We start from the raw sequence: 14,641 nt of genomic DNA, 5'->3' as shown, positions 1-14,641 counted from the left end.
CTTCCTTCCTCCCCCTTCCCACCCCCCCGCATCCCCCTTCTGTTCTGCAATGTGATTTGTCCTTTTCATATTTGTTCATTTTTTTAAATTGTATCCTTTGGTATATATGGTTGTGACTACTTTCTTCCACTATTTGATCTGAGGAAGTGGGTCTGGCCCACGAAAGCTCATCATCTAATAAACCATCTTGTTAGTCTTTAAAGTGCTACATTGTCCTGCATTTTGATAATAACAAGGCTGCAGTTCTACACAAGAGTTTAGGAACAGTGATCCTCTGTATTTTAACTAAATACAGACCAACTGCAGCAATCAGTTATTAGGAGTAATCTTTTAAATTGGTGTGTGTGGCAACCATCCTTCATTCAGAATAAATGTAAGGAGTAGTTAAACTATATTTTGGAGTGAGATTCCTGAAACAATGGGTTTCAGCAACCTGAAACCACGCACAATAAGGGACACGTGCAAGGCTAATCATCAACCAAACTATGTGGGGGTGGGGTTTTGATGGAAATATGTATGCCTCAGAGAAAAGACTGCAGTCAGAAAACAGGCAGAAAGAAACAACCACAAAGCTCACAGCAAGAGGAGGAATGGAAATTTGTCCCAAAAGAGAGAGAAAAGAAGAGACTGTGCTGACTGGAAAAAGCTTGGAACTCTGAGCAAATAAAATGTCTCTGCTTGATTCAGATGGTGCTCTAGAAACCCAACTTTGTATGTGTTCTATATAAATAAACATGATATCATTTAAGAAATACCACAGACTTTATCATCAATTTCTCCTCCTAATGGAAAAAGCTCACAAGACTGGGTAACTGTGCCAAAAGAAGTAATGGAATTAGTATTTATTATGAATTTAGTTCTTCGTATTTTCTGTGTGTTTTAGTGGTGCCCAAATTATACAAGACACTTTCCAGACAGAAGTAAGACACAATTTCTGCTTAGAGTAGCTTTCAGTCTAACATAAGCCATTCAGACAGACAATGAGACAGAAGTTAATACTGTAGAATGTGGTCAAATATTGGGCAAGGACTTTCTTACTGAGGTGGATTTGTTTTAGGTAATACAGCAGAAGTTGGTCTTCAGGTGGCACTTAAACAGTTAGAGAGCCTTGAGTTAGATGGTTTTAAGAAATTATAGTGCATTTTCTAGGGGGTGATGTGAAGAAAACCACAGTTTTATGCAAAAAGTTGACAAATAGATGGCCCACAGCTGCATTGTTGGAGTAATCATTCTTTCTAGAGTACAAGTTTGTTGTACTACCCTCCATTTTCTGGCCTTCAGAAGGCAAATGCAACACCTCCTCTCATTGTTCATAATGCCATGTGAATACTGACTCTTATCTCCACTTTCCTGAGTGTTTCTCAAGACTTAGCTTTCCCTTTTTTGGCCAATATTTTATATTGCAAGCTAACTTCCTATGTCCATTTTAGACCTAAGACTACTTGCCTGTCTCTCCCATCCAAAAAGTTCAAATTTGTAACTTTCATCCTCCATTTCACCCCAATTCATGGAGAGAGTGAGAAACTGCTGTCCATTGCATTGGGAGAAAATCACTATGTCTTAAATGGAACCAATCTCATCCTAGCATGCACATGAATACAAATATAACAAATAAAACCTTTAGGCTCCAATGCAGAGATATGGATCAAGTGAGAGATTTACTACTTTAATTCCAACTAATTGATTTTTGTTGCTTAAATGAGAGAGAAACCACAACATCACCATGTGTCTGAATCCATTCATTCATTGCTTACAAAGCAGAATACTGTAATTAACTAAATTGAAAGTTTCTTGAAGCTCTATTAAAGAAAAGACTAATTTGCTCACAATGCATTGGTTCATCTGTCTAAATCAGTTGGCCTTCTTCCAGTTTTGGGGTAGCTATCTGACAGCATTGTTAAGCAAGTGTTCCAGATTTCCTTATTTGGTTATTCTGATGCCTGCATCATAAGGTTACACAGAAAAGACAAGAAAAGAATTATGATAGGAAAAAAATCTGAATACATAGTTCATCTGTTATAAGTTCCCAGTGACTCTTGCTTATTTAAAATGACTATATAAACTGTACAAAATCAAAATGTTTGAATAATTTTTGATGGGCGGAAGCTACGTCAAGGTCAGGAAATGGGCATGCCAAAGAAAATAATATATTACAATATAATTGCCACCAAGACTTCTTACTTCAGGAGAGAGACACATAAAATGATAAAATCAGCATCTGATATTCTGTACCAGCAACACTGGGAGGATAGTACACCAGTGTTAACCTTTTGGAAAGTGCATTTTGGCCCTCTGGCCATGTCACCAAAGTAGCTCAGTCCCCACTTTCAGGGTATCAGTGTCCAAAGAACCGTAGAGGGTCCTATGCCCTTATGACAGGGAAGGACTCTCAGTTTATCTCCTGGGCCCTATGAGGGACTTACACTTGTATGTTTTCACTCCTGAGAGAGGTAGAAGTGAGGTTTTTGTCCTTCTACAATAAAGGCATTTGGTAGGGGAGCCCAAGCCTTTCCATTCCTCTAAGCTCCGATCTAGGGCCCTATGAGAAGTAAGCAATGTCAGACACCACCAGGGTGTGCCTCAACATTGTTCCCTGAAGGTACCATTTCCTGCCATCTGTTTTCCTCCACACTCTGAGTCCAACTTCAGATAGAAAAGGGGTGTATCTGAATCTTCAACCTGGCTGGCCCTTTCTAATGGAAGCCCAGAACTGCTTCTTAACCCCTTCAGTCCTAGTGTGGGGTTTATATATCCCATCACAGGCTTACTAACTACTTAAGCCAACTACAGGTGTGAAAATATGTAATAGCAGCCAGTGAACGGAAAGTGTTAAGAGTTTGTCTTGTTCTGACTCAGTCTAGAATCTGAAAACTTTCTATTAGTAGATGAATTGATTTTCTGTGTCAGAACAGATTGAAATTCACTATGTGTTAATTTTGTCGAATTAGCTTCAATGAGAAACAATATGTTTTAATGTCTAAATTACTGATGCAGCACAAATAACAAATCACCTGAACTCATGTCAAATCAGTTGGTGAGGCCACTAAATTTGCACTATAACAGAAGCTAGGAGTGTGCAAGAGTGAGAAGTGTTTCAATAATTATCTCATGCTCTTAGATAACTTCTAGAGATACTATATGCAGAATTGCTGACAGTGAGAAAAAATGTAAATGCAACTTACTTTTGTTATTCACAGCCTAATATTTTCTAAAAATATTTATATTAGTTAGTTGAAATGATTTTATACCTTTTGAAATAATAGCATTTGTGGTAAGAAAATGTATCAGTGCACTCAGTCAACAGATGCTTGTAATCATTAACTGCTGAAATTAGGTTTCTATAAAATAAAGATAAAACACCTTTGTAAATGCAATGAAAATGGGAAGACCAGCAAAATCCAGTTGCTTAGGCCGTGCTGGGGCCCAGTATTTCACTCTCACATCACATAAAATATCCTTTGACATCAGTGGGAATTTCTCTTAAGAAAAGACTGCCAAATGGAAATAGAATCTTTCTTTAACTTGCTATAAAATATTGGAAAATTTGAACATGCTTTTCAGTGGTAGATTAAAACAGGGATTTGTCTACTGGAGATGCCTCTTCTTATAGATTGACTGCACTAAATATTATCGTTGAATAGTGAAAGAAAATGAATGGAAAAATATAACATTAGTATGCATTTGTTAGTTAGAAAATAAATGTAAAGTAGAATATCATCGCCTGTCCTAAATTAGCGGGGTATTATATAAAATTTATTACCAAATTCAAATTGTTGTAATTTATTTCTGTCTGAGCCCCCATGCTATAAAAATTCTCTGTATTTCCCAGAGCTTTTATAGAGCTGAGTTGTTAAGATTATATTTTCCCACCATCTCGCTCCAGTGTTAAAAGATTTTCAGGGGCTTATATTAATTCTTTGATACCACAAGTCAGGAGTTTTAATCTGATATGCCAACTCAAATTGCACTGGTGATAATATTAGGAGCTTCAGGCAATTCATCTGACCCTGAAGGACAAAAATAGTGCATTGATTTTAAGTCTTTTGCTTGCTTCATGATTTTATACTTTTAAAATTTTTATATACCTGGATACATAATGTGCTCAGTTTAGGACATTTTACACTCTCTCTAATTTTGGGTGAGAACAACATTCAGGAGTTTATCTCCTTATATCCACTTGCAAAATATGTTGGTGCACTAATTAGATCTCTTGAGTCAATAGTGGTTTGTGAAGTATAGTTCAAAAGCAAGGTTTTTTTAGTTAGTTTTTGATTAATTGGAGTATTCGATTTACTGCCCCACTTTGCTAGAACTTGCAGCTGAATATTTCTCTATAATATATATTCAAATGTAGTGATGTACATTTTTGTTAGTATGCAACAAGACATCCTTTATAATGCTCTCATATGTTTTTAACCATTGCAGGGTATTTGGAATTATAATAACTTCAGTGTCTCAGATACCAGTGTATTGTGAGTGGTATATATTCAGTCTTCAATGTATTCAATTTTGTAAATCTTTAAATGGAGACTGCTGTATCTGTTGGTTATGTGTTGAGTGACAATGTTCTATGGTAACAATAGCAGCCTGCATTAGAATTGTAGGAAATGTGAATCTGAGTTTGAATCTGAGAGATGTTCATCCCCACAAAAGAGTTTAAAGAAAACTTCTCTTTTGCTTTTTCTTTAACAAAAATTCACAAAGAAAAAGAAAAAGAAATCATAGACTTAAAAGCATTCTGCCTTCTAAACATACTTCTCGAAGTGACAGATTCTGTTTGTTTGAAAAACATCTTAGCTATGAAGAAAAGGACTACATTAAATAGAGAAGGTATGAGACAGAAACAAAACATTTTAAATAAAGGCACTTTTAGCCTTTTTCATACTTCAAATCTATCTTTTTTACATTGAAGCAATTTGATAAGACTCCTGAGGGATTTGTAAAAATATTTTCACATAAATGAATATAGAATATGGGCCAGATTATTTACTGCATATCAGGGACTTTGTTGTGGCTCCCTAGTGTTCTCAGCTCAGCTCAGGTTAGAGCAGCATCTAGGCCTCTCTAACGTGCACTGGTCTGCCTTTGGTCCTCAAGGAGGTTGCAGTGGAGGAAAAGAGAGCATCCAGGTATTCATTCTCTGTGCCCCCTGGACACTTGAGTGAAAACACCTGCTTTAGAATGCCAGAGCAATCCCTTTTCATTCCCTTCCAAGAAAGCTCAGTTCTTATATTTGGATTCCTTTAGGGTACTCTAAGCAGCACACTTTATGAGAACTGAAGCATATATTTTCAGGGGTGATGGTCAAAGTTAAAAGTGGGAAATCTGATTTATTTATGCAACCTGGGATATTTAGTTGAAATTTATATTATGAGGTTGCTATTTTTTAAAAAATTTAGAAGTATATTAAGATTGTCAGAGGTGCCTAGAGCATTCAGATAGATGTCTCTTGTGATTTTATTAATCTAAAATATAGATAAATCAATACATCTAGAATGGTCAGTTTCTATTAAGAAAGATATGTCTTCCCTAGTCACCCTGGAAGTTTTGTGTCTTTACAATCAAGTTTTTATTTTTTAATTTGTTTTCTTTCCTATGCTGATTTGTGGAAGACTCCACATAAACAAAAGGAAACTCATTTTACAAACTGACTTGTTACACAGGGAAGAATGCTCCTCGTACAAAGTACTGTTAACCACATACAGTAAGCAGCCTGAACAAAATAGCAAATGTGTTTTCTCTCTTACTTCAATCTTTTTTATTTTTGGTGATTGAAAATATTAACATCTAAAATATGAAATACGGGCATTCCCCGGGTTACATACAAGATAGGGACTGTAGGTTTGTTCTTAAGTTGAATTTGTATGTAAGTCGGAACTGGCGTCCAGATTCAGCCGCTGTTGAAACTGACCAGCGGCTGACTACAGGAAGCCCGAGGCAGAGCTACTCTGCCCCGGGCTTCCTGGAATCAGCTGCTGATCAGTTTCAACAGCGGCTGAATCTGGACGCCTGGGACACAGCAGCTGGGGCGCTGCCCGGTAGGTCCCCGCAGCACCGCACCTCGGCGCTGCGTGGACCAACCCGGCAGCACCCCAGCTGCTCTACCCCGGGCGTCGACGAGAAAAGCCTGGTCTGGTGGGGGTGGGGGGGCACACTAGCTGCGCCCCCCCCCCCAGCAGACCAGGGAGACGCGGAGCAGCTTTTCTCGCCGCAGAGGTCACGGGCGGCAGGACCGTGGCGCGTCTGGGTGGTCCCGCCGCCTGCATCCTCCAGGGCGAGAAAAGCCCCATTCGTATGTAGGGATCCGATGTAAGTCGGATCCATGTAACTCGGGGACTGCCTGTATGTGGATTTTTTTTTTACTTGGTATCCCTTTGGGTTTCTAAATGTTGGAGAAAATAATATGAGACTTCTTATAGTTAAGTTATTTTCTTAAAATACATTGTATGAATTCATGTACACTATCCAGCTCTTTTTTTTTCTTCAGGATAATGTTTTAAACATTGTAAATCAGATAATGGATGAATGCATTCCACATGAACGGGCCAACCGGGACTTCTGTGTAAAATTTCCAGAAGAAATACGCCATGATAACCTTGCAGGGCAGCTTTGGTTTGGAGCAGAGGTAGGTCACTGTTGTTTCTATTATTTTTTTTTTCAAGAAAGATTGACTTACTGCATGCTGCTTGAAAGTATGACTGAAGGCTTGTATTAAACAATTATTTTGAAAATTAATCTAGTAAATTTTAATGTATAGTCTCAGCAGGGCTCCATATCATTGTGGAGGGCACCTTGGGTGTCTCAAGGGGAGATTTCGCTGCCTTCTCACCCGGGTGGACCTTGGCAAGGTGATGGCAGCATGCTGTGTCAATCACAATATTTGTGAAAACAAGGGGGAGGCTTTTCTTCCAGGTGAGGTGCAGAGGCCGACCAGATTGGCAGGGCCTTTGAGCAGCCATGCCTGGCTTGCTATCCAGCATGCCCATCAGCGAGCTGTGTGTATTCGTGAGGCCCTGAGGAAGTTTCACACAAGGACCCCAATGACACACTCCCTTGGACCTCCCCACAAGGGGCCTGCACATTGCCCCTCTGTGTTTTTCCTACTCCACCTCTCCTGTCTCCTGCCATCCTATCCCCACTTCTCCTGCACAGACAATACAGTACGCTTTTGGTTTGGAAACAATGAACTCTGGTTTTTTTTTTTTTTTTATTGTGGGGAATGCTACCGGGAGTGACTGAGGAAAGAACCTGGAAGTGGGGAGGATGAGGGAGGAAAGGCTCAGGGCTGGGGCTGGGAGTGGTGTCTGCGTTGGGTGGCTCCACTACCTCATGTGTGGGGGCCCAGACTGGCATTATACGTGCATCAATGTTCATAGACTGCTACACAATCCCTAGGCTGAGTAGGCCGAGAAAGGAGCATGCAGAAGCCCCTTGCTGCCTGCCACCTCCACCCATGTGTCTCTAGGGAAAGTAATGGCACTAACCTAATGGGTCTTCCCCAGCTTTGGATGATACCTAGGGGACATCCTGGGTGAGGGGTACTGGCTCCAGGGCAAACATGACCTGGCTGGCAGACATTGAGCTGTTGCTGGCCTCATCCATCTCCTCTTCTTCCTCACAGGCTGGGCCTCCCAGGAGGGTGACAATGGGTGTCTCCAGCCCTGAGTCCACAAAGAGGCGGGGAAGAGACTGACCTAACCCCCAGGATTTGGTGGAGCTGGGCATAATATGGGCAGCTCTGCGGTGCTGCCTCAGAGCGGAAGCTGTGCTCCTTGGCCTTCGCATAAGCCTGCCTAACTTGTTTTACTTTCATCCGCACCTGCTCCTGGATGTGCATCTGGCCCTTGGTGGCCAGGCTGTCGGCCGTAGACATCCACATTCCTGCATCTCGTGCGGCGATTTGCCTCCTCTTCCCTGGAGATTTGCCTCCTCTTCCCAGACCTAATTGAGGTTCAGGAACTCTGCACCTGACCAGGAAGGCACATGCCTCTTCTGTCCCTGAGTACGGACCTGGGAGCTGGCTGCCAGCTCCCTTGCAGCTGTGGAGGGCTCAATGGGATCAATAGGGACACTCATGGCAGCAGAAAGCGCTGGTCTGGCAGCTGCTGTGTGGCTCAGGGCTGTCAGTGCCTGCTGTGTGCCATACACTGTTTCCCCGGAAGCAGCAGCTTTAAGGGCTGTAGGGGAAGGGATGCTATAGAGTTCTGTTAAGTGTTGACAGAGTGGCCAGCAGGGCACCTGTGATTTCATGGAGGCTTCTTATTTCTAAATAACTCCATCTGCCCTGTCTACACATGCCCTATTCTGAAATGTCTATTTTGGAATAGGCATTATTCCTTATACAATGGGGATTACAGAATCCAGAGTAAGATCCCTGTTATTTCAGTATTATTTTGAAATAATGAACTTGCTGTGTAGACGCACCCTTAGAGATGTCAAGGGACTTGGAGCATGTGTGGACAATCTAACCATCCCTGAAAGCCCTCTAATGGCAATACTCAGCATTGTGACACTTCTGCCTCCTCTGGGGTTTTTGCAAAACCAGATACAGTTTCTTGACATTATCCTAATGACTCCTACAATCTTGTTATAATTATAGCAAGAAACTGTTGCTGCATTGGGGGAGAGGGTATGTTGACATAGCAACGTTATTTTGCAATAACGTAGTCAGCATTTACACAGCCAGCAGTTATTTCGAAATAATGTCAAAATACTGTCAGGCTGGAGGATTTCTTTCTCCCACTCCTGTAACACTCATTGTACGGGGAGTAAGGGAAGTCGGAGGAAGAGTGCACTATTTCGAAATAAGTGCTGTGTAGATGCTCCCAGTTTTGAAATAAGCTATTTTGAAATAAGCTATACAATTGACATAGCTCAATTTCCATAGCTTATTTTGAGTTAAGGCCTGCTGAGTAGGTGCAGTTGGGTAGAAAATACTTGAAAAACCACTGAGATAGACACTACATTGAGAGAAAAATGAGTTGAACCACATTCAAACTAAAACAAAAAACAGTAGTACGTAGCACTTTAAAGACTCACATATGAAAAGCACAAATCAAATTTTTTAAATTAATTTTTAAATTAATCAAATTCTTAAAAGTGCTACATAGTCCTGTTTTTTGTTTCAGCTGGACCAGACTAACACAACTACACTTCTATCACTATTCCACATTCAAACTAGTTTTCTTTGCATGTGTTACAAAACAGGTTGATATTCTGGCCCTCCTGAAGCAGGCTTTTGTTCACTGTGCTAAAGTAGTTCCTGAAAATGTTTCAGAAAATGTTTTATACAATGATAAGATTCTGATGATTCACTTAATGGTAAACAGAAGTAGGATCTATGACCTTCCCTAAATGTACATAGTAAAGGAAACTGAATTTATTTGAGATTAGCATTGTGCACTGTATTCTTGTCAGCATCCTCATTATTTATTATCGACATCTAAGACCTGACTTTGTAATTACTGCTTTGAACTTTCTAGAGAATAAGAACAAGAGATCTTGGGAGTGCCCTTGTATCACAAATCAGTACATCAGACTGCTGAGCAAGGTCTAGAATTACAGATCCACCTACAGAGCTGGAAAGGTGCCTTCCATCTGCTGCTATTTGGCAGTCAAGAAAGAGACCCAAGAAATGGGACTGAAAAACAAGAACAAAATACTTTGTTTTATGTTTTTCAAAATATATTTCTATTAAATGAAGGAAATAGGATTTACTTCAACATACATAGTCTGGAAGTATGATAGTCTTCACCTATCCTGCGATGGAGTTTATTAAATATATTCTTATATAGTAGGGTTTCTTAAACAATATACAGTATGTTCATAGGAATTCTGAGAGCTGGTGGGCATGTATTAGCCAGTATGTGAAATAAAGCTCCTGCTGCCTGGCTGCTTCTGAAACCTTTTCCTTTTAAGGCTTCTGCCTCTTCCCACATGGAGAGCACCCTTTTAGTTCCTTTGCTTTGATCCCGGGTCTTCTGCGGGAGCCTTCCTGCTACCTTTAGTTTTCCCAAACTGAGCTGGCCTTTTATCTGAAGGCCACAAGACCTGGAAGGACCTGGCCTCAAATACATCACCTAGCAATCAGATGAGGCTAAATCCACCTCCTTTAAAGTGCCATCCTACCCTATAAAATTCTCTTACATAAAGTACAGTACTTTAATTCATATTTTAACAATTTTATTTTCACAGTGCTTAGCTGCTGGTTCCATTATTATGAATCGTGAAATTGAGAGCATGGCTATGAGACCATTGGCCAAGGATCTGACTCGTAGCCTGGAGGAAGTTAGGAACATCATTCGTGACCAGGCCTTAAGAGATTTGAATCTTTACACAGAAAAAATGAGAGAGTCACTTAAACATTTTGATATCCTTTTTGCTGAGTTTGAATTAAGGTAACATGCAAAAATATGTGTATACTGAACATTGTCTATTACATCTCTACACTTTCTTGCAGAAGAATCCTTCTTTGTCTCCTTTGTCACAGATTTTGAATTTCTTTATAAATTTATATCTATTTATAACATTGTCACATCCTTTTCCCTTCTATTCAGATTTAAAAAAAATCAGTAGCCACTTAGCAATCAGAGTTTGCAGTCTTCAAGTACAGTGCAATCTGAATATTAGCATACTGGTACGATATTTGGGGGAGCTTTTCAAAGGAACAAATGGAAGTTGTAAATCTTCCCCATTAAAATTGTTGTCAGGAGAAAGACTAATAAGAGGGCACATGATAAATGTGTTTACAATAATAAATAGTCTAGAAAGACAGAGCAGCAGCTTCCATTCTTCCTGTCTCATAACTCAAGAACAAGAAAACATTTGATGAAATTAAAAGATGGCAAATACAAGAGACACAAAATAAAATACTTTTCACACAAGCCACAACTGAACTGTGGAATCCATTTTTAAAAACAAAGCAAGAATAAAAAAGGGATTGGAGATTTATATTAAAATCAAGATGGACTTGGTGAAATAATGGACATGGTGACATACATTTAGGAACAGATAGTAAACCTCACGTTTCAGAATAGTCAATCTCTAGTTTTGTCAGAGACAGGACACTGAACTAGATAGACCACAGGTCTGATCAAGAAGGGAGTCACGATGTTCAGTAGAGGACCAGTGATGTACACATAAATATCGCACGCAAGTACTGATACCTGCACATGAATAAATTATGTAAAATTACTGAAAAATATTTAACAAATACATCAGACTTCAGTTTGCCAATGTTAGGGCCCCTTAAATTCCATTGCCTATTGCTGAGCTATACTTTGTTAATATAATTTCATTTGGAATAGCACTAGATACAATTCTTAAATTTATTCAATTACTGTGTTTTCAAAAAATGCATTATAAACTGTTCAACATAGAGAACACAAAGTGAAGGTTTTATTGTTAAATATTTAAAATAGTACTTTTACAATTACTGCAGAAGTCTGTTTCAGTAATAAATAAAGCAATTTAAATTGTTTTAATTTCCACTGAAATTGTAAAGTTCTCAATGAAAATTGTCAAAATGAATTGAAAAACAATTATAGTTCTTTAAGATAATTTGACTTGCATTTCTTTTCTGTTATATCTGATTGTTAAGGGGTTGAGAAAAGTAATTAAAATTTTACTTTTTAAAATTTTTGTAGTTATGTATCAGCCATGGTACCTGTAAAGTCTCCAAAAGAGTATTATGTACAGCAAGAAGTAATCGTGCTTTTTTGTGAAACCGTAGAGAGGTAAGAACTTTTCAGAAATATGAATTACACTTTTCTTTGGTGTATTTACCTATGATTTGGTCTCCTATGCAAATTTTGTACTTGTAATCTTTAGAAAGCAACATTCCATTTTCCTGGTGAGTGTTCAAGCATAAAATCAAAACACATTAGCTATCTGCAGAAATGCTTTGGCCTAACATAAAAAACATATCTCTGTATAATAGCTGGAGGGTATCGTTATAATATGTAGATATGTAGACTGACTAATCATTTCCATTCCAGAGGCCATTTTACTTTTTGCCTTCTGGGATGATTTGAGGCATTTAGGTGGGTTTTTCTTATTGTGGGGTTTTAGGCTTTTGTTTGGCAGATAGTTCTCCCATTACTAGAAAAACATATCTTGACTTTTATTCACACAGCTTTGAAAACTCAGTTTAGAGTGGGAGGTTGAAATTTGTCAAAAGATAGTCCAGATAGAGGAGAGTGTCCATGAAAACTAGTTTTGTTTTTGGCTGCATTGGGAAGTCTTAAATTGTACTTTTTTATGACAATGGATTCATTCTCCGGATATTCTATATCCAAGAGGTTTATTCTGTGCATGTGTATACCTCCTGTGTCATTCGATAACCGTTATCTTATCTCACTCAATAAGGTATTTTATTTATGCAAACACTGTTTCACTTCCGTTATTATTTTGATGTGTAGCCAAATTGTCTTAGTCAAAGAAAAATGGAAACAATGGCTGCCTGATGGAGACATAGGCTTGGGCAAAGAAAAGGACGAGAAACATGGGAATTCTGATCAGGGACTTACTCAGAGTCTGTTTGAATGTGACTATTTTACCCTTGGAGTGGTCTTCCACATCATCTTTATTAGTGGGGGTGGGCGAAGGTCACAAGGCACCAGGTGTATCCTGTGTCCCCTAGTCCACAAGAGGACATCATCTACTCACTTGTGGCTTGGCACTAACAACTCAAGACTTGTCTCCACTACCAGGTGTGATCGATGCTAAATCGGTTACTGATTGCTTTTCCTATTGGCTTCTATACTCTACCAGAATGAGAAGAGTAAGGGGAGTCAATGGAAAAGTTTCTTCCATTGATTCGGTGTGGTGTGGTCCCTGTAGCTTGTAGATCTAAGGTACGTTGACTTGAGTTACATTACTATCGTAACTCAAAGTACACAATTTAGATCAATATTTCCCCGTAGCATTGACTGTCCTCAGGAATGGCTTCTACATCTTTCTACAGCTGAGGCTGAACAGAGAGACTGGGAGAGACTCTCTAATGCTGTCCTTGACAATAAATCATGGCACCACCTTTGTCAGCAAGGGAAGTTCAGTCAATATAGAAAGGGCTTCTTCCTACTCTTTATAAATTTTGGAGTTGGAATGGAGATCCTCGAGCCATCTGATTTCCATTAGGTGGCGTAGCATTGACAGCAGTAGTCAAAAGAGACAGAGTTAAAAACATAGATTGAACTTTAAATATGAATTTCCTTCCTCAGTTTACCTGGCTTATATCACAACATTATTTTTTCCTTTGTATTTATGAACTGTAATAAGCTGACAACATTCTGAAAAATGGTTTACATGTATCCTGTTATTTACCTAGAGCTTTAAAGCTTGGATACCTCACTCAAGATATGATTGATGACTATGAACCAGCATTAATGTTTACCATCCCAAGATTAGCCATTGTGTGGTAAGTATTTGTAATTTTTAAATTGATTTATTTTTGGAATAAATGTTATTGAAAGTTTTGGTAAAGTCATATAGCAAAGTGTTTATTTGTTCTTACAGTATGTTGATCTTAATGGGTTGTTCACTTTCAGTCCTTTGGGTACGATGTCCATCTTTTTGCACTTGGATAGAAAGATGATGTCTGTCTGGATCTGTGCAGGTTTTTTCATATGGTTGATGGATTTCCATTCAAAACGGCTAAATGACTAAGACGGCTATTTCTCTATTTGTTCTTAACTGATTTTTATGAGCATAGTTTTTCAAAGAAAGAACTAAAAATAAAGGCAGTAAGATCACAAAGCAGTTATCAAGAGGTGGTCTTAATAAAGCAACAGATCCTAAAAGGAGAAGTCAGAGCAGCTATTTATTTAGACTAGGAACTGAGAGAAGCTGGTCAGTCACATCCCAGAAGGAAATGCATAAATACAGGAATGAAGGCAGGCCAACTGACAAGGAGAGGGGGGCACAAAAGGGGCAATTGACCTGGGGCCTGGTGATTCAAAAAGGCCTACGGCTACTGGCTGCTGCCCCTGCTACCTACCGCAGGGTCAGACATTTTAAATTGCTGCTGGAGCTGGTATGAAGGCTGAGGGGGACAGAAGAAGGTAGGGCAGGGCAGGGTGCTGAGGGATAGCTGCCCTAGCCCTTCCTCCTGCTTGAGGCCCTGCCCCTTCTGGGTTTGTGAAGCTGGACTCCTCCCACCTTGCCCAGAGTTCCAGCAAGTCTGTTGGTGCCCATGAGTGAAAGGATTTAGACTGTCACGCCATCCAAACCAGGCTAGGTACTGTAAACTCATTTTTTAAAATAAATTCTTCAGATGCAAATATTTTATCTCACTACATAAGTACTGGCCTTATGATATGGGTTCCTGAAAAACTGATTTTCAGTAGTAACCAGCGCTCAACAAGGTATTGAATCTACTCGCCTATGGCGAGTAGATTTCATCCGGGTGCCCTGTTCATTTGCATGTGCAGTGTAGGGCTGGCGAGCCGCTTTTGCCGCCGTTCGTCAAGCCCTGGTAGTAACTGTTATTTTCCTTAATGATACATACTAGAACTAAAGGGAGCTGTCATGGAATCTACTGGCATAGTATAGTATAACAAAAAGTGAGAGAGGTACAGACCTCTTTCTAGAATGTTCTTACTGTATACTGTATACTGGATGGAATTGAGGTTGGGTGAAGGAG

The 14,641-nt window shown here is 39.4% G+C and overlaps 1 protein-coding gene across 5 annotated transcripts in view; it reads left to right on the top strand.

The window, feature by feature from the left end:
- The window catches only part of ZFYVE28 (zinc finger FYVE-type containing 28), a 275,487-nt gene that overhangs the window by 158,336 nt on the left and 102,510 nt on the right, over positions 1-14,641 (top strand). For all 5 annotated transcript variants that reach the window (XM_075930868.2, XM_075930867.2, XM_075930866.2 and 2 more), the window contains exons 3-6: positions 6,488-6,625; positions 10,195-10,397; positions 11,646-11,735; positions 13,328-13,417. In XM_075930868.2, the coding sequence (XP_075786983.2) occupies positions 6,488-6,625; positions 10,195-10,397; positions 11,646-11,735; positions 13,328-13,417 (521 nt within the window). The remainder of the gene's footprint in view (positions 1-6,487; positions 6,626-10,194; positions 10,398-11,645; positions 11,736-13,327; positions 13,418-14,641) is intronic.

This window comes from Pelodiscus sinensis, chromosome 4 (assembly GCF_052426305.1).
Source record: "Pelodiscus sinensis isolate ZL-2025 chromosome 4, ASM5242630v1, whole genome shotgun sequence".
NCBI classification, from domain to species: Eukaryota; Metazoa; Chordata; order Testudines; family Trionychidae; genus Pelodiscus; species Pelodiscus sinensis.
Note: the sequence above shows the minus strand (reverse complement) of the source record. Positions and strands in the feature narration are given on the sequence as shown.